Below are 21,065 nucleotides of genomic sequence, written 5' to 3' on the forward strand. Positions count from 1 at the left end.
AAACAAGGATTTAGCCTTCAACGGTTTACAATCTCCTAGGGAAGACAAGACAAATACATACAAAGTCAAATAAAAAGAAAAGATTTAAATTAGTTACTAATGGTACTTATGTACTTTATCACAAATAGTAAAACAAAATTGCCAGATGGTTTATACAGAAAATAACTAAAAGATTAAGGCTGAGACAATCAGAGAAGACTGCATGTTAGATTTCTATAAATGGGAGAAGTAAAAACTAAAAACTAAACAAAAAGGGAAGCTTGCTTTAGGAAAAGGAAACAGAAACTTGGGAGGTTATGAGGGTGAATAACATGCAGTTAAACGTGAATGTCAGTACAATACTTAGTTAAGTTCATAGTCTCATGAATGGGAACCAAGGCCCCTTTAAGATCCTCCCTTCAGTTATACGCCCTAGGAAGGTTTTGAAAACTAAAACTAGCCAAGGATGTGATGCAGAGCTGATGTTCATTTAAAACCTTCTTTTATCTTCATCTTTCTCTGCCTATATATTATAATATAAACCCTCCTCTATCACTACCAGAAATGCTTTAAACACTGCATTTTTAAGAACTAGCTATTGTATTATATTCTTACCTTAAGATTACAGCTAAAAGTTTAGAAAGAGTGAATCTATCGCCACTGTTACTTGGAAACATTGCAGCAAGGATTAAGGTAAAAAGTCCTGTGGAAAGAAAAAGATTTTTAAAAAGATACATTCGCTTAAATAAATACTGTCAAAATTATTTATTACCAACTTGATTGCTTAAATAAGTAAATTACTTATTACCTAACTTTTAAATCTTGTCATTTTTAAACGACTAAGAATACAACTACAGTTACCGAGGCTGAAAAAAGACCATACATGGAAACAGTCTCCAAATTAAACTGTTTATCTCACCAATACAGATCAAGTACAGTCCTATTTATTTTAAAACTACTAAGAGAGTTAGACTCAGCATTCAGAGTAACATTCTGACCTCATCATAATCAAGCATGTGTGCTAAAGTTACTTTTACAGCTCAAAAATCCTTTTTTTATCTTCTAGACCTGGAAGGTGATTCAATTTTAAAAATAAAACACCTTTCATAGGGCAAATTATAGATCTGAAATAAGCAACCACATTTAGCCAAAGGGTCAAAAAAAATATCCTTAGAAAGAATATGTGAAAGGAAAGATAGCTACAATACAAAGGGTCAGCCTGTAAAACTTTATATACAATGTATTTTTGTTGCATAGAAAATACTGTAAAGTATTAGAAGGAATATAAACAGTACAAGGTTATGGTACTAAACTTAAAGATTAAGTAGTAGTTATAATACATTAATATATGTTTAAAAGAATGAAATAATTCATAACAAGATAAAAATATTTATATGTACACATATATATCAGAAATAGGCCTTGAGTTATAATACAGATAAGACAGATTTCTTACCAGAAGTTGAGGACAAAATATTAACTATAGCAACTTGTGTGTCTGAAAGTGCTTCTTGATATGACAAATTTGCCAAAAACCACTGAAGAAACAGAAAATAATGAAACCTAATAAATTACTTATTTGTATTTGTCATTATAATCTATAGTCCCCTCCTTCTTTTCTCCCACTAAATACTATTATAAGAAGTTTCAATTTTGTTTTGCATTGAAAAATCACAGGTCTAAAAAGAAGACAAACACTTATATCAGACCAAAAATCTTTGCTATCCAATTTTCCTTAAGAAATGAACAAATTGGTTAAAAATTAGCACTTTTCAGGCTTCTTTAAATATTAGGATAAACTGAATATCAAATCAACATTGAAATTTGGTTTATCTAAGCACTGATAGTATTAAATTTATCTAAATCAAATTTAAGAGAAATCGATTGAACAGGTGATGCTTAAGGGAATGGAACTAGCCAGACTGATACAGACAAAAGGCTGTATTCACTTTGGAAATTTTAGAATGTCCAAGAATACTGTGAATTTACTGGCTAACTGTAATTGTTTCTCTGATTCTCAGTTTTGAGACATAATACCAAAAGTTCTCATAACTTTGGATATAATAAAGGAGGTTTTACAGTTATGGGGATTTTTTCCCCTTCTTTCTTCCCTTTTGCTCATCAAGGCTAGAGTATCCTTATATTCCCAATGCTGGGCCCATTTTGATTTAAAGAATAAGAAATGAGGCCTCTTTTGATGAAGCCTGATGTTTGTATGTATGTGCATATAAAGTTATTTTCACTGCCATCAGATATTCTAATGCAATTTACAACAACTTATCCATTTTCTGTTGATGGACACTTTTTGACTATACCAAACAATGCTGCCAAGAACATTTTAGCATACGCCTCCTGGGACACATGTGCATGAGTGTCCCTAATGTAGCATACATTAAGAAGCAGACTGCTGGTCTAAGTAAATTAACTGCTTGTCTACCTGTTTTCTGTTGCTTAAACAGATGGACTGGATAATCATGTTCTGCTGGACAATGACTTGTCTCTGTTAAGAAGGGACATCTCCTGATCTCTTTCAGAACTTTTAGTTAAGTGAATGGTATGATTATCAGCATTTATATTTCAAAGAAGCAGTACAGACACATGATCTTAGCGCACTGCTAAGAGGCAGCAGATGGTTGAGAGCCTAGAAGTCTCCATTCAGTCTACACTGTACTCAAAGCTAAAGCCAGACTGAAAGCACAGCAGAGACTCTGATTCCATCTGTAGTCTTCTGACATCCTAATTTCACTTGACTATCTAAATAAGAAAATGAGGTTAGCAACTGGTATGATGGGCAATATCAAATATATGTGGAAAAAAGGGGCCACAATTGCTTGCAGTTGATGCACTAAACAAGAAGCAGAAGATTCTGCCCTTTAGTTATCTTTTGGAGATTTTCTGCAAGAATAGGTAATGCTTATCAGGTGATAATTAGCTTTCTTGACCTACTTTCCTTACCACTTTAATACTTAAATACTGTGCTCATTTTCCAAACAATCTCACTGCTCTCTGCTAATGCAAGATAAAGAAATAAAATCAGACCATTTAGATGGTAGAAACTCAAAGATTCTAACTACTCATTAGCTATGAACTCTTTCCAGAAAAACCTTCCCACTCTCCAGTTCTCCCCAAACTCCATTCTCTGGCTCTCAAACTCAAGGCAGCCTCATCACAAAGGAAGACCATCTCAATTACCCTCCAGTAAAAATTATTGTTACAATGTTTCTCTTCATTATTTCAGAGTTGAGGATAACCACTTACTAATAATTGAGCTATCACAAATAATTTATATAATACCTCATTATTTCATGAATGGCAATTAATTTTAAAACTAACGTAAAAGCCTGTGAGACCTAAATTATATTTTACAGAAAAACAGCTGTAACACCATAAGCCCTAATGAGACAAAAGAATTAAAGGAGGGTTGGCAAATACAGTAATCATTAACTCCTTTTGAACTGCAATGTCCAATACACTAGCCAGCAGCCACATGTCACTATTAAGCAAATGAAACGTGGCTAGCTTGAATTGAAATGTTTAGAAATTGAAATAAAAACAGAAATTGAAATGAAATAGAAAAAGAAATATTTAAAAATTTAAATGTTTAGAAGATTTTAGTACAAAAAAAGAATGCAAACTATCTCATCAATCATCTTTATATCAATAGTATGTTGAAGTGTTTTATATACAGTGGATTAAATAAAAATATAGCATTAAAATTAACTTTACTTATGTGGTGTGGATGGACCTAGAGTCTGTCACACAGAGCGAGGTAACTCACAAAGAGAAAACCAAATATCATATATTGATGAATAATACGGAATCTAGAAACACGGGACCAATGAACCTACGTGCAGGGTGGAAACTGAGAAGCAGACTTGGAGCAGACCTGTGGATGCAGCAGGAGGGAGGGTGGGGTGAACTGGAGGTTGGGACTGATGTACATACCCTAGCACGTGTAAAACAGACAGCTAGCGGGAAGCCACCACACAGCACAGGGATCTCAGCTCAGTGCTCTGGATGACCCAGAGGAGCGGGGTGCAGCGGATGGCAGGGAGGCTCAAGAGAGAGGGGTATGTGTGTACATATAGCTGGCTCACTCTGCACAGCAGAAGCTAACACAACGCTGTAAAGTAATTATACTCCAGTAAAAGAAAAACAAAGAATTAATTAAGGCCCATAAAGTGTTTCAAAGGCCAAGGATGAAAGACATCATACTAAGTACAAAGCCTCATTATGGGCCCCGGAGTTGATGAAAACTCATTTATGGTTGGCAAAATTCTAAAACATCTAAAGTTTCAAATAATTCTCAAATAAGGATACAAGAAAAAAAATAACTTTCTCTTTTTTTAACGTGGCTACTAGAAAATTTAAAAATACAGATATGACCTATATTTGAGGCTCACATTATATTTCTATTGAATAGCACTGCTCTAGACCTCAACTAAGGTTATCACTCTATTGAGTCAGGTTTCTAAAAAGTTGAATTCCTGGACTATATTACTCTGACTTCCTATAGAAATGCCTTTACTAAAGATTAACATAGCTCCCTGCTCTTATATTAATAATTTACTTAAGGTTGATTTTTCAAAAAAGACTATTAAATGTGGAAGCAATCCAAGTGTACATCAATGGATGAACAGATAAACAAAATGTGGTATATACAAGAATGGACTTTATATAGCCTTAAAAAGAAAAATATTCTGACACATGCTACAAAGATAAACCTTGAAGAATAATTTATTAAATTACAAAGTGAAATAAGCCAGTCACAAGAGGGAAAATGTTGTATAATTCTATTTAAATGAGGTACTCAGAGCAGTCAAGCTCATAGAGACAAAAAATAAAATGATAGCTGTCAGCAGCTGAGGGAGGTGGGAAAGGGAAGTTATCATTTAATGGGTATAGAGTTTCAGTTTTGCAAGATGAAAAAAGTTCTCCTGACAGGCACTGGAGATGTTTGCAAAACAGTGTGAATGTACTTAATGCCACTGGGCTGTATACTCAAAAATCATTAAAATAGTAAGCTTTGTGATATGTATATTTTACTTCAATCTTTCTAAAAGGTTATTATCTGTGCATATCTACCTGTAAATCTGCTATACAGAACAATGTCTTACTGCCTATGAAATTTATTCTCTCAGTTTTGAGTTGGGAAAACTTAACTATATCAATAAAGAGAAATACTTCTTTTTAATAGACAACAAGCTATGTAAATCAGAAAGGTTTCCTTCTTCCCTTTCTGTCAAACTGCCTAGAGATAAACTGCGTGCTTCCTCTCAGCGGAAGTTTCTGACACAATCAACCCATTCCACAGTCGGTTTGCCCCCTATACAGACATCATCTGTTTAATCTGGTTCTCATCTCCCTCCTCCTTTTAAACTTTTACTATACAGATTCCTTGCATTTCACCTCATGTCTCCTTTAAAAGTTAAGAGATAAAATTAATTAATTTTAGTCTTGCCTTACACATTTAAAACAAGGTAACAGAAATCATAATAGCATAATCTAAATATATGAGCCTTTAAGTTAACCTTATTACATGTGTAGTTACCATATTACAACTCCCAAAGATTCTTTGATTTGCATTCCTGAATATATTAATCAAGGTATCACTAAAACAGAGGTTATTCAGGCAGAGGATGATGAAAAATTGGCTATGCAGTATATATGAAGTAAAACTGTAATGTAAAAAAAAAAAAATCTAATAATCAGGCTAATAATATTGACATTAGCACTGCATCACTACCTAGTGTCTTTAAATGCTCAGTATATATTTAAATCCTAAAGGTTCATACAAAACAACCTTGGAATAGGTTGAGCATTAAAATTCATTTTTAAACTGTAAATCAGAGTTTTTACTAACTCAGACAAGTTGTCTAATCCAAGATTAGCCTAAAATAATATTTTATTTGCTAAATGAATTTGTATGTGAAACATTAAGCATATTTTTGGTTTCTATATCAAAATAATTGAGAAGCTATAATAAAATATTCTGAAAAAATGTTTACTATGAATACTTGTAAAATTTTGACCACACTTATATGGCTTCCCAGGTGGCACTAGTGGTAAAGAACCCGCCTGTCAAAGCAGCAGACATAAGAGATCCGGATTTGATCCCTGGGTTGGGAAGATCCCCTAGAAAAGGAAATGGCAACCCACTCCAGTATTCTTGCCTGGAGAATCCCATGGACAGAGGAGCCTGGTGGGCTACAGTCCTTAAGTTCGCAAAGAATCAGACCCAACTGAAGCGACAGCACACATATGAATTTAAAGTAAAACTACAAAAGCAATTATTTGAAGAAATCAATGCAGTCAATGCAAACTCTTATATGGATATTTACTAGCATTTGTATTAACATATATCATAGTATAAAATAACTATTCATTATTCAAATTCTAAATATATATGAGTAGTTGCAATGTACAGTATTTATTAAATTCTTTCACATATGACTAGTATTTATTAACTTTAATACTCTAATTTCCCTCTGATGACAGATAACAAAGTTTAGTTATCATTAAGCAACCAAAATTGTCTTACACTCCCATAGTATATTGTTGGTATGTATACTTCTTAAAATTCAAATTCCAAACATATAATAAAGAGAAGACTTACCACAAAACAAAAAAAAAAGCTTATTTTTGCTACTTGAGTTGCTGTAAGTTTCCCCACAGTTTTGAGTAAGGATTCTTGTTCTTTCACAGTAGGATATGACATGCGAGACAACTTAGCTTCCAATGCATGGCTTGATGGAAGTTGTCGAATCTCCATAATATTACTAAATCTTACACGAGACTTTTTGGGAACTTAAAAGGAAAAGTATAGTACAAAATCATTAAACATTTCCCTCACACCCAACAAAAGTCACAAGTTTTAATATAAGGATAAATGCATATAATTTAATAAATCTATGATCACATTTGAACAGTCCAAAAAAACCAGTTACGTTATTATATGGGACAGCTCTGCTTATTCAAAAGAGTTTGCAGGAAAAATGTTTCCATTTATAAACCATTTTGAAGATTTCAAAATGAGACCAATATTCAAATAAAGTTTCAACTGTATACACACACAACTGCCTGATTCAGGATATAGTATGAATATTATTTTAGCATTTATGTTTTCAGTCACAAAGTCATGTCCAACTCTTTGCAACCCCATGGCCTACAGCATGCCAGGCCTCCCTGTCCCTCACCATCTCCCAGAGTTTGCTCAAGTTCCTGTCCAGTGAATCGCTGATGCCATCCAACTATCTCATCCTTTGTGGCCCTCTTCTCCTTCTGCCTTCAACCTTTCCCAGCATCAAGGTCTTTTCCAATGAGTTGGTTCTTCGCATCGGGTGGCCAAAGTACTGGAGTTTCAGCTTCAGCATCAGTCCTTCCAATGAATAGTCAGGACTGATTCCCTTTAGGATTAACTGGTTTGATCTCCTTGCAGTCCAAAGTATTCTCAAGAGTCTTCTCCAACACCACAGTTCAAAAGCTTCAATTCTTTCACACTCAGCTTTCTTTTTGGTCCAACTCTTACATCCAGACATGACTACTAGAAAAAACATAGCTTTGACTAGGACCTTTGACTCTGACTAGGACCTAGTAATGATTTTAGAGCTCAAGAAGAGGAAATCTGTCACTGCTTCTATCTTCTCCCCTTCTATTTGCCATGAAGTGATGGGACAAGATGCCATGATCTTAACTTTTTTAATACTGAGTTTTAAACCAGCTTTTTCACTCTCCTCTTTCACCCTCATCAAGAAGCTCTTTAGTTCCTCTTCGCTTTCTGACGTTAGAGTGGTGTCATCTGCGTATCAGAGGTTATTATTTCTCCTGGCAATCTTGATTTCAGCTTGTAACTCATCCAGCCCAGCATTTATAGTAAAACCTTATTTGGATTTTTCCTCATAGATATTCAATTTATGAGAATTATTTTCCTAGTCAAGCATGCAGAACATTCTTCTACAATTCCACTACTTGGAAGAGAATATCATGGATAAGTTCTGCACCTTACACTGAAGCTGGCTTTCCTTATCACGTTCACAACTGGCAAAACTCCCATAATTCACTATCAATGTCTTTGATGGCCTTGTTGGAGAAGATATTGTTCATTAAAAAAAAAATCTATGTTTATAATAACACCATAGAGATTTCTGGTATTTTGGAAGCTATTTCCACTGAATTAATGAAAATTTCCAGTCAAACTACCAGACAACTATAGGTTGAGCCAATACCACATGGAACAGAAGACCTGCCAGGTGATCTCAGGCAACCCACAGAACCACTAAGTTTTGGGATGGCTTGAATGAAAAGCTAAAATTTTCATTCATTTTTAAGTCATGAAATTCTAAGTTTTGCTTACTTTTTTCAGTATCAATGCTTGTGTTCTCAGGTTTTTCACTTGGAAGATCATGAAATTTCACAGGAACATATAGAGGTTCACTCTGGAATACAGCAAAAACAGAAACAAATATAAACAGCAAGTATAATATACACTGGCTAAATTTAAGTGAATGGTCTATAGACACAGATACCACCCAAAACAGAGCCTTTTACCACTATGCTTATACAGCATAATTTTCCCAAAATGCATTTTCAAGACTTAAAAAAGAAACTCAAATGATCCACTCAGGTACAAAGACAGAAAGAACAAGTTAAAGTTTAGAAATGTGATTGGACAGCACTGGCACATTACGATATTTAACACTTAAATGTCATAAAAACAGACCTCTCTCAGCTAATAGATTATCTCCCTTCCTTTTCATTCATTTGTTTAAGATACACATATTGAGCTCCTATTGTGTCAGGTGCTGTTCTAGGTCCTGGGGATGTAACAGTGAATAGAAACAAAATCTCTGTTCTCAATGATCAGTCAGTCTAATGGGGAAGGCAGATAATGAACAGATAATCACATGTATAATATGTATACAAATTTGCCAAATTGCTTCCCCTTACTACTTGAGTCACCTAACACCAAAAACTCCTAAAAATCTTAACTAGATTAATAGATAGAAAAATAGCTTCCTCTTATCAGTTCTTACTTATCATGTCCAGAGTAGGTAAACTTATATTTCTCATCAGTCCTCACAACTTTATAAAGTGGAATTTTAAAGGAACTTTTCTAGAAGTTGAGATATAAAATAACTGAGTGGTAGACAACAGAATTAAATTCAGTTCTGTCTAACCATACTCTAAAGATTTACATTTTTCAGTTCCATTCAGTCGCTCAGTCATGTCTGACTCTTTGTGACCCCATGAACCACAGCATGCCACGCCTCCCTGTCCATCACCAACTCCCGGAATCCACCCAAACCCATGTCCATTGAGTCGGTGATGCCATCCAACCATCTCATCCTCTGTCATCCCCTTCTCCTCCTGCCCTCAATCTTTCCCAGCATCAGGGTCTTTTCAAATGAGTCAGCTCTTCGCATCAGGTGGCCAAAGTATTGGAGTCTCAGCTTCAACATCAGTCCTTCCAATGCACACCCAGGACTGATCTCCTTTAGGATGGACTGGGTGGATCTCCTTGCAGTCCAAGGGACTCTCAAGAGTCTTCTCCAACACCACAGTTCAAAAGCATAAATTCTTCAGTGCTCAGCTTTCTTTCTACATTTTTAAGTGGTTCTAAATGCCTCAACTGTTTTTGCAAATGTTTCTCAGATGATCTGTATTCAAGGTACAATTCTCCAAACACACTGTTTCTTAAATAAACATAAAATATTTTTTATTTTTATTTAACTCCTGATACAGACTCTGTCAATTAAAAATATTCAGTAAATGAAGAGATAACAGGATTTGGAAATAGAGTCTCTTTGTTGCATTACAGCATTTGGCCTAGAACAATTTGACATGTCTATCTTACTGATAACAGCAAAAATTAGCAAAAGAGTAGGGCTTCCCAGGTGGCACAGTGGTAAAGAATTCATCTGCAATATTGCAATGCAAGAGACACAAGAGATGGGGTTTGATTTGTACATCAGGAAGATCAATCCACTCCAGTACTCTTGCATGGAAAATCCAATGGACAGAGGAGCCTGGAGGGCTACAGTCCCTGGGGTCCCAAGAGTCAGACACGACTGAGCCCAGCACAGCAGGAGTAGAAGAGTAGGCTGCCATTTCAACTCTGTCTTCTACACTGACAGAGACAACTGATAACAGTCTTGTGTTTTCTCTCCCTAGTTTTCTTTTTCCTGTTGTTATTTTGTGATTTGTTTTTGTTTTGTTTTGTTTTTTGCTGCGCTGTGCAGCTTTGTGATATCTTAGTTCCCTGATCATGGATCAAACACATACCCTTGGTAGTAAAAGCAGAGGGTCCCAACCACTCAACCATCAGGGAATTCCCAATTATTAGTCTTGTTGGCACTAAAGATCCCAGAGAGAAAAGAAATGACACTTTCTCTAAGTTCAACAACCCTACAATGCATCAAGTAACCTACCTTGCAAGCAACCATAGTTCTAAGAGCCAGATGAACTAAAAAACAGTACTGTCAATAAGGTCACCAAGCTAGTGCTTCATAAATTGGTATTAAATTTTAGAGTAACTTTAAAATCTTTCTCAAATAGAATACCACACTTGGAATGATACATTTTAAATAGATACCTTAGTAATGATCTAAGAAGAGTATTTTTGCATGCTGTCTCCAACAAGATTATAAATGCTTAAATAGAGTGACTATGTTAATTCCTTTGTAAGCTTCTTTATTATCTGTCTCTCTCCCTTCCTCAAACACACACTGGAACATAAGCTGTATTTCAAGAGTCTAGAAGAAGTGTTTAACATATTAAGCGCTCTTAAAAATTTGTGAAATGAATATACAATCTGCTTATAGAGTCTGTTTCAAGTAAATGCATTTGCTTCTAAGTGATAAAATATAACAAACATGATGTGACAAAGCTGGTAAGAAACAAGGGACTTCCTTTTCTCTTTTCACTCCTTAACCAATTTCCTCTTCCCTTCTCCCCTTAGAGGTGGCTGAATTGCTTGCTTCTAGGCCCCAGGTATCTCAAAGGAAAGAAAGTACCAAATTACAACTCTTGTGGAGAGCACCTAACATGGAGATATAACTATCTTAACATAGCTGTGGGGCTATCACAGTTATTTCAGTCCTTCCCGCCATGGTCAACTCCACCCAGTCTCTCCCTGACGAGAAAAGAAACACTTACCAAAGAACTATTCATATTTGTATCTGTTGTGCAAGCAGCAAAGTACCCTTCAGCATCTGCAAACTACAAATTATGAGACATAAAATTCAATTAAACTCATGTTACAAAGTAGAACTGATGTGAGTCACAGCTCAAATCAGTAAGGGTCAATGTAGATAAATGGACAAGATATGGACAACTCACAGAATTCTACTGTGCAACAAATACATGAAAAAAGTAACCAAAAACATGCAAATTAAACAAGATACCACTGCCTACCTATCCCACTGGCAAATCATCAGGGTTTTGCTAACAGTCCAATCTTATACACTGCTAACAGACATGAATCAAGTGAAACTACTATAGATGCTAATTTAGTGAAAGGAATCAAAAGCTATAAAATGACACTAGTGTTTTACCTAGCAATTATGCTTTTAGGAATCCAGCCTAAGTAAATAACTACATATGAATACAAAGGCATTCCTATTTATTTACAACAAAAGAGAAAGTGACAACACTCTAAAAATTGTTAGTTAAATAAAATATGAAACAATGATAACAAATGCTTATTTATTAGTCTGGAAAAGTATTCATGATATAGTAAATGAAAAATCAAGTCAGGTTAGAAAGCAATATATATAGACCAAACCTATTTCTGCTATAAATCTTTTTTAATATATACATATAAATAGATATCTACGGATAGTATCAAATATTTATAGTGGTCTTAGAATGGTAAGAGTACGAATAGATTATTCTTATTCTTCCTGTTAACATAATTTGTCTCCAATAATGAACTTTATTACTACTGCAATTAAAAAATACTTAACACTGAAAAATGTTACAGCAATGTTAAGTTTCATAAAAAGTTGTTTGTGATATACTATCAAGCACAAAAAGCAAGATGCAACAGTACAATCTCATTTTTATAAAAAGTGAAATAAAAACACACACATGTAAAACAATGGCAGTATATATGCCAAAATACTGTCAGTGATTATTCCTTGAATGGTAGAATTTATTATTTTCTTTGTTTTGTTCCTTTAGATCTTTAAAATTTTCAACAACATACATGTATTTAATACACATGTAACATATTCCTACATGTAATACTACAATGAACATGCATTTCTATAATGTATACATCTTAATTTTTACAAAGTAAGGAATATACACATTCATAATTTTGGTAAGTTTTTGTAAACAGGAGTATAATTTCTAGTCTTTACCTCAAAAATTACTGAAAAGCCCGATAAAAATAAAAAAAGTTCATTTCTCAAACATGCATTCATTAGGTAAGACAAGGAATAATATTGTTTTAATTCACAAAAAGTAGTACACATAAAAGAAAAGGATTAATGGAAATAGAAAATAAAACAATGGTTACCCAGAGCTGGGGGAAGGAAAGAGTGGGCATTCAAGCAGAGTTTCTGCTTGGGATGACAAAAAAGTTCTGGAGATGGATAGTGGTAATGGTTACACAGCAAAATAAATGTACTTAATTCCACTGAACTACACATTTTAAAATGGTTAAAACAGTAAATTTTATGTTATATATATTTGAGTACAATAAAAAATAGGGTAAAAGAAAAAAATGATTAAAATGGTAAATTTGATGTTATGTATATGTTACCACAATTCTAAAAAGAAAGAGAGGGATAGAGAATCTAAAAAAAAACAAGAAAAGAATGTAAGAGATAGTTTTATATTCTTCATTATCAAAAATTCAGTTTCCACTACAAGGGAGATATATCACTATATAAACTGTCATTTTTTCCAACACTTAAAAACAAGCATGTTATGTCACATTAATGAAAGAATATGACTTGATTAGCCAAACATCTGAAAAATGCCCTGAAATATGTTATTTTCATTTTAACATACAAACTTTGAATTATTTTTCTTCTATAATCAACTAATTAGATGATATTCATCTAGTCTGCAAATGACCAAAACTCTAGATACTCTTCTTATCCCTTCTCTTCCATTATTTTCTCCATATTTATTGATTTGGGCTAGTTAAACAGTATTTAACAACTCAGGATATCATGAGGTAAGGGAAAGAAACTGATTATGTACCTTTGATCTCTCACAAAATATTCTGACACCATGCTAATTAGAAAAAATTTTAAGGTATGGACAAAAGTAGGTTTTTCTTATATCATGCTATTTTCACTCATTTAACTGAACAACTTAAAATCTGACATCTTTCAAGAAACTAGTACTTTGAAAAATTGAAAAAGTCCTCTCCAACAAACACTGGAAATTTAAAACTTACAAAAGTAGCATGCTTTCCTCGAAATCCTCTTGTACACTGTTGTCTCCATGGCTTCCAAACTATAAAGCCCAAAAGGTACAGAACAAACATAGACGTTTTTGCAAAGGTGCTGAAGAATGGTTTGTTGTACTGAGTAAAAACATACTGTGGAGGAAAACAGTTACACAAACTATGAGACAAACCTTATTACTCATTGACAATAAAATAAGATTATTACATGATTTTTAACTCTAAATGTTTGTTTGGAAAGATCAAAAGAGATTACAAAAATACTTTGAATTCATTTCTGAATACTGTCTTTTTCTTACACGCAAAGCATAATATTTTTAAACAACTTGCAATAAAAAGTTTTCAGTTTACACTGAAAACCTACTATGCAACAGTATTTATATTAGGGGATAAGGCAAAATAAAACAGGCTTTCCTGAGAGGAGATTATAAAAATACAGATTTTATATAGATAGATAGATATAGATAAGAAAAATACACAGTGTAATATGCTAATACCATGACAGCGGGGTTCAGGGTACCATGGGAGTACCAAAGAAAGAGCATTTTGAAGGTTATAGAAGTTTTCCAAAAGAAGCTATTCTTGATCCATATCTGAAAGGCTAAATAATAGCCCAAACAGAGGAAATAGCACAAAGAAAGCCAATGAGAAAATAGGGGCTAATAAGAAAACTGCATGAAGTTTAAAGTTATTAGGAAGTTATTTAAAAAAAAAAAAAACCTGCAATTATCATTTTTGTTTGATTTTTTTAAAGTATAGTTGATTTACAATGCTGTGTTAGTTTCAGATGTACAGCAAAGTGATTCAGTTTTGTGTGTATGTGTATGTAGATATATATATATATATATAAAAATATATTCTTTTTCAAATTCTTTCCATTATAAGTTATTACATGGTATTGAATATAGTTCCCTGCGCTATATACGATATCCTTGTAATCATCATTTAAATTGAAAATATCAGAAAGAACTCATAATTTTTATTTAAAAAAAAAAATCCTAGTTATGTGCATTGAAAGCCCTAGAAAAAAATAACCCAGAAGAAATGAGCACCTCAAGAATCCAGATGATAATCTGTGCCATTTTGAAAACAAAAAAACCACTGATCCTTGAAGAAAGGGTCAAATCCAAGTATGGGGCAGGAATGTATGAGCTAAGTCTAGGACATTTTGTGTCAGAAGGTAAACAGGATGGGGTCCTACTGAAAGGACACTAGAGACAATTTAAAGGTGCTCCCACTGGCCAAAGATAGGGCAGTTTAAGCATCAAAGGGATAATAAGCACAATTCTATTTCTTTTTTAAATTTAAATTTATTTTTAATTGGAGGATAATTGCTTTACAATATTGTAATGGTTTCTGCCACATATCAACATGAATCAGCCATAGACATGTATGTATGTTGCCACCCCCTTGAACCTCCCTCCCACCTCTCACCCCATCCCACCCATTAAGTTGTCCCAGAGCAGTGGGTTTGAGCTCCCTGTGTCATACAGCAAATACAGCAAATTTCCACTGGCTATCTAAGTTTACATATAGTAATTAATAACCACAAATGTTTAAAACACATCAAACATACAAAAATCCATAAATGTGTAATGATATACAAAAAATGCTCAATGATTATTTCTGGAAGTTGCTAGGTAACATTAGTTTAAAATGAATAGGAATAAAGATTTATCCAAACTTTCCTATATGAACCATGTTTCAGGATAACAAAATAGTAGTTGCAGAAAAGTTCTCTTTAAAGAATTCCAACTAATAAATGCAGAAGAAATGACCCTTAGAAAAATCAACATTTTATAACCTCTAGTTAAATACTCTTTAGAAAAATCAACATTTTATAAGCTCTAGTTAAATACTCTTTAGAAAAATCAACATTTTATAACCTCTAGTTAAATACTCTATCTGGACAATAATCATATGGATATTCAACAACTACGTAAAGACTGATGAGGAACTTACAGCGCTCAAATTGGCATCATCCAAAGTAAGACTTATAGTCATTACCAGCCTCATGTTGTGATGTCAAAGGAAGTAACCAAGACAATAGATAAAAACCAAACTATTTAAAACTAAAATAAAATTTTAAAGATAAGCTTATTTCCCTATCAACATTAAAGAGAGTTCTTTGTAGTTAAACTACAGAATGCTAATCTTAGAAAAAGAAAAAAGGTTGTAGAAGAGTGAAAAATCAATGGCCTAATGTATTCCAGAGTCTAATTCCAAAAAGGCTAAAAATTTATTCATCAGATACAGTGTCAATGTCAACCATTTACTTAGCTACCACTTGGGATGACCAGCAGTATCACACTGCTTCCTTTGACATTTAAGTTCATTTTATAAATGCTACTCTTCCTTTTGCCTTAAGATAGCAACATGTAAGTTGAAACACAATAATTTCTGAAAATAAATTTTTGCAGGGATCATTAACCAAAGTAAATAAAGTACCTATACAAGTCGAAAGAAAAACTAGCTTGTGAACTCAAAATATCACATTACTACCAATAGGTCATCAATAAAAACAAAATAAAATTTAATTACAGGCAATCACTCTATACATATACTTCACAAGAACGTTTAAAGCAGCAAACACATAAATGTCCATGAACTCATGTATGTGTACAATAGTGGCCATACATGAAAACTCGGATCACATTCGCTCATTTGTCCAAACGTATTTTCCCTTTCTACTAAATGGTGACTCCTGGATGGTTGTTCCACTAGAAAATACTATTTATAAAAAAAGAAATAAATTTAGGGGGAAAGAAAACACATAAAACCCACAAATATTAAGAAAATAGGCATGTATCTCATTTTCTAAATAACCTCCTTTTAAGGATTTAAGAAAACTGAAACAATAAAAACAGTATCTGTTCAGCTTCAACTTGAATTGATACTGCTGCTGCTGCTGCTAAGTCGCTTCAGTCGTGTCCGACTCTGTGCGACCCCATAGACGGCAGCCCACCAGGCTCCTCCATCCCTGGGATTCTCCAGGCAAGAACACTGGAGTGGGTTGCCATTTCCTTCTCCAATGCATGCTAGTTCGTTATAAAAGAAAATTTAACAATATTCAAAATATCACTTAAGTGGGCATGAGAGACAGTAATGGCTAGAGATATAATGATATTTCAATAACACAGCATCATTCCTAGATAAAGCTTACATACCGAAGTAAGTTCTGAGGATGCAACCCATATCACATCAACAAGTAGGAGAATAACAATCCCAAGAGCCATTCGCTTCCGCTGAGTGAAACCACTGCTCTGGGAATTCATTCGGTTCATGATAAACACACACACCATTTGCAGTCTGTTTTTAGAAAAATACAGATCACATTAGAAAGGATCTTTAAAAAAATAACCATGTAAAAAGGAGAATATAAGTACCACAGAAGTATGATATTTGTTAAGCTAATGTTCAAAGTCATACAGTTTTTGTTTTGCTTTTTTTTAAGTGTTGAATTTACCTTATTTTAAAGGCCTTTCTGAGATCTTGAAGAGCAATGCCTGAAAACTTAGCAGATCTGAGTCTAAACGGAGGTGAAGAACTCAGCGCACCTAAAAATCACCACAGAATAATGCTTGTGAAAACATCGACCACTCAAAATAAGACTCATAAGCTCTTTTTCACTCTTCACCTTTAAAATAAAAGCAAATGAAAGAATATCAAAGTATGTGAAATATAACTGACATTTTTCTCTACACTTTTATGTTATCTACTATACATTTCAAATTATACTCAAAGAACACGGTACAAAGAAAAAAAGCAAAATTCAACAAACAGCATATTTAAGAATACTTAACTAGTGAAGAACAGCTTCATAATAGTTTCATAAAAACAACTGGATTCGCCGCTCTTGCTACTCTCTCCAGAGGTATCCAACCCTGGGACAGTGTCTAGACACGCGCCTGTTTCTAAGTGTCGTCTTCGTCCCTGATCTTGAGTGGACTTGGCAGATGTGAGAGGAAGTGATTTGTTTTGAGTATTGAGGGCACGTTTCCAAGCACCTCACATGGTCAAGAGAAGGATCCTCCACGCTTCCCCCACCCACCCCTGTCACTGTGTCTACTATTTCGATCTGAAATAGTCATTCACGAGGTGGGTGGGGAAACAGCTGTTCAAGGGAATCTTCCTTTTTCCGAGGAGGGGGAAAGAAAAAAAAAAGTTAAGGCAGTGACGTCTCCCCGGAGAAGGAGATTAAAGCCGTGAGGCGGCGACGCCGGGCAGCTTCCTCAACTACCAGAGTCTACACTGGGCTCGCGCGCCCCTGTCAGCCTCCCCCTCAACAGGTCCCCAGACACTGGCCGTTTCGGTCAGAGCACCTCGGCCGCTACCAGAGGCTGAAGAGTGGGGCCGTTCGGGGCCCTCGGTCCCCGGCTTCGGTTCCAAGTGCTTTCGCGGCCCTCCTGTGCCTACTTACCTGGCCTTCCTGCCCCGGGATGGTGTCGTGGCGGCACCATGAGCGAACCCGGCCCGGACCCGCCGCCGCCCAGGGCCACGGCCGCGGCCTCGGACTCACAGAGCTTTCGTGCCGCCTGTCATTGCGCTGCGCGGAGGCCCAGCCCCTGAAGCCGCGGTGCCCCTCGGGGCGACGCTGCCGACGCCAATCGGCTCCCCTCGGTTCGGGAGGGCTGGGGCCGGGCGAAGGTAAGGAACCGAGCAGGCAGCGATGGCCGCGGAGGCCCGGAGCTGGACCCTGGCCCCGGCCCCGCCCCCGGCCGGCCAGCCTGCCAGCCCGGCCTGCGGCCCCGCCCCCTCTCCCTGGCCCAAGGGCGGTGGCGCACGGGTTTCGTCACGATTGCGCGACAGCAGGCCACGTGAGGGTGAACCTCTAGGGTGGTTTGTCTATTGACAGGCGCTGAGCACAGAGCCAGAAGACGCCGCTGGGACGGCAGAGAGGAGCTGGGAAGAAGGGAAGCAGGGCGCGGTGGAATGAGAAGAGGGAAGAAGGCGTGGGTGGTTGAAGTGGAGCGAAGGACGAGGGGGGTGACTGAGCCTCCAGATGGCCCCGCACCAAGACAAGAGCTAACAACGGCATTTGTTACAAAATTCGGTCCGGAAACTCTCAAGAGTTCTTTCTCGAGAAGAGGACGGAAGAGCAGAATGGCTTGAGAGAACTTTTGCTTTCTGGAGAGCAGAATGGCCTGGGAGAACTTTTGCTTTCTGGAAACTCTTGTATGTAAAATAGATCCCAGCTTCGGGAATTAGAAATTCTGTCAGTAAGGGCAAACTTTTCACCTCCCTGGCCCTCAGATTACTGAAAAGTGGGCATAATAATAGTACCTGCCTCGTCTATTAATTTGTATATATGCTAGGATTACTTGAGCATACAAATGTGAAGCGTTTAGATAATTCATGCAGGTAGAACACAAATGTTAATAATTATTAAATTGTACAGATTTTTAAAATTAGCTTTTGAATATCCCATAAGAAAAAGCCTTGACCAGCGTCCTGATATGTATTTAGAAAACGAAAATGAGACTTCACTGGAGTTGTCTACCACCAGCGCATTTGTAACATCTTTATGAGGTGGTGTGAAGAAATTAAGTTTTTTTCTTCTGTAATCACAATGTAGTGCATTTCTTATCTTCTGAATTTCTCCTGTTTTATTGAGATTGAATATATTGAATTTGTTCAATTAACTAGTAAAGCAATACCATTGAACATTTTTTGTGTTGACCCAGTCAATTTCTAATAAACCATCAGCATTAAGCTCCTCTAATAAATATTCAGAAAGTTATCATGCAGAATAGAAAAATCTTAACCATTTAAATTACTTAGGGGAAATTTGTTTGCAGACGTTGATCAAATTATTCCAGTAGATGCTTTATTCTTGTTTCTTTAGAGTGGCAGGCCCATAGTAGACTGAAGAAAAATAGTGGCATTATGAATACCTTCCAGGATCTAAGAATCAGGAAAATTAGGTTGTACTTCTTAATCTGACCATACTTTATTCTGTGATCTTAAGGACTATTATTCTCTCTACCTCAATTCTTCATTAGAAATAATGCTGATACTGTTACCTATTTCTTAAATAAATAATGCAAATGTAAGTACTTTGTAAATGTATATAAATCACCATTGTTACCACTTATTTCCAGAGCATCTGCTAAAGGACAGTGCCTCTAGTCCTGGGTTAATCTTCCATTAACGTGTTTTCCCAGCACACTCTGAGGAAAATTCCACTGGACTACTGAGTCAACAGACCCTGGTGTGATTTCTCTGCTGTGGCATCCTGAACTCAGGCATTTCTTTCTCATGTCCCCACATATCTTGTCCAAGGCCAAGCCCTTAGTAACTTTGAAGTCTTAGAAAGCTGATTTCTGGTATAATTTTAACTCTTATTTCTGTGTGATTAATTCTTAGAAGCAAGAACTTTACATTTCCCTCCCTACAAAATCCCAACTGTCTACATTTTCAAATATAAATTCCACAAGAACAAGAATTTTTGCCTTTATCCTCCACTATACCCTCAGCATCTAGACTGGGGCCTAACACAGAAGTGTGGTCAATGTCTTGAATAAACTGGAACATCTCGCTGTCTCTTGACATTTTGAAGCCTATTTTCTTCCTCATATCTTCATTTCTGTTGGTACCACTATTTTTGTAGTCTCACAATCTTAAAAGATTGATTTTTCATTTTTATTAATTTCCTTTTTACTCTTCAAAGTTGATCACTCTTTAAGTTCTTCTGAAATCTCTCAGTAGTAGACCCTTAAGCTTCATGTTATTAAGTCCGATATATTAAAAAAAGTTACCTGAAATATAGAGAATATAATTTCCCCAGTAATTACATGTGTCACAACATGAATATGAAGGTCATGTGTGAGTGTATGGGGCAGTCCATAGTTAACTCCTGTATACCAGTATCAAAGATTACATTTTAAATTCAAGCCTTAGTAAAATTACAAATGGCTTTGTCATGAGTCTTTGGAGCTTCCAGCTTTCAACTATTAAGTTGAAACCACTTATAATAGTTCTGTGAATTCCAAGTGTGGAAATAAAGAACACTCAAATGAGAACAAGCAGAAGAGATTTATTCAGAGCTTGCTATAGCAAGGCAGTCAGCCCTCATCCCTTGCATTTGGCAGAGATTCAAAGACAGGGAAGTGTAAAAGCTTTCCAGTAGAAACAGGGAAAGGCTTCAGGTATACCCTGATGGTTGGCATGGGGAAACAAGGAAAGCTAACCAGAAACAAGGCATCCTTTGTGGTTGGAGGGATGCATATTTGCCTTTCTCTGGTTCTAAGTTGGAAACCAGACAAAAACTTTGGAAGCTGGCAGTTATTCATCAAGTGCTGACCAACAGTCTATTCTTGTCGCTTGTATTTTATCATAGAATGCTGGGCACGGAAGCTCAGTAAATAATTGATTGATTTGTATCTAACACATGGTCTAATGGATTGGCATTCACAATTTTGTTTTCGTTACTGTACATAAGAGACTGCTTTTGAATTTGAATCACTGCATTTTACAGGGTAAGTCAGAACCTTGGGAGGTTCTGAGATTTAGATCTAAGGTCCTAAGGGTTTATTGTGTACAATCAAGTCCTACATTTTAAAGAGTCTACAGGCAGTTTGGAGGAGCAAAATATCAACAGACAATTGAATAAACATTCTAAACACCCATAAAATAGGCATCTTAAGACAATGCTTGATTAATGGCC

General features: G+C 35.7%; 1 protein-coding gene across 3 annotated transcripts in view; it reads right to left on the reverse strand.

The window, feature by feature from the left end:
• Positions 1-18,106, reverse strand: part of SLC35F5 (solute carrier family 35 member F5) — a 38,365-nt gene extending 20,259 nt beyond the window's left edge. Inside the window, exons 1-9 of one of the 3 annotated variants that reach the window (XM_061135628.1) lie at positions 17,919-18,106; positions 16,866-16,956; positions 16,567-16,708; positions 13,391-13,534; positions 11,134-11,196; positions 8,333-8,414; positions 6,596-6,786; positions 1,436-1,517; positions 595-682 (exon numbers count right to left, since the gene is read on the reverse strand). In XM_061135628.1, the coding sequence (XP_060991611.1) occupies positions 595-682; positions 1,436-1,517; positions 6,596-6,786; positions 8,333-8,414; positions 11,134-11,196; positions 13,391-13,534; positions 16,567-16,701 (785 nt within the window). In that variant the 5' untranslated portion in view covers positions 16,702-16,708; positions 16,866-16,956; positions 17,919-18,106. Of the gene's footprint in view, positions 1-594; positions 683-1,435; positions 1,518-6,595; positions 6,787-8,332; positions 8,415-11,133; positions 11,197-13,390; positions 13,535-16,566; positions 16,709-16,865; positions 17,037-17,819 lie in introns of all 3 variants that reach the window. The other 2 variants (XM_061135626.1, XM_061135627.1) reach the window with 2 other exon arrangements.
• Between the last annotated feature and the right edge of the window lie 2,959 nt (positions 18,107-21,065).

The sequence above is a fragment of the Dama dama genome, chromosome 33, assembly GCF_033118175.1.
Source record: "Dama dama isolate Ldn47 chromosome 33, ASM3311817v1, whole genome shotgun sequence".
Lineage (NCBI taxonomy): Eukaryota > Metazoa > Chordata > Mammalia > Artiodactyla > Cervidae > Dama > Dama dama.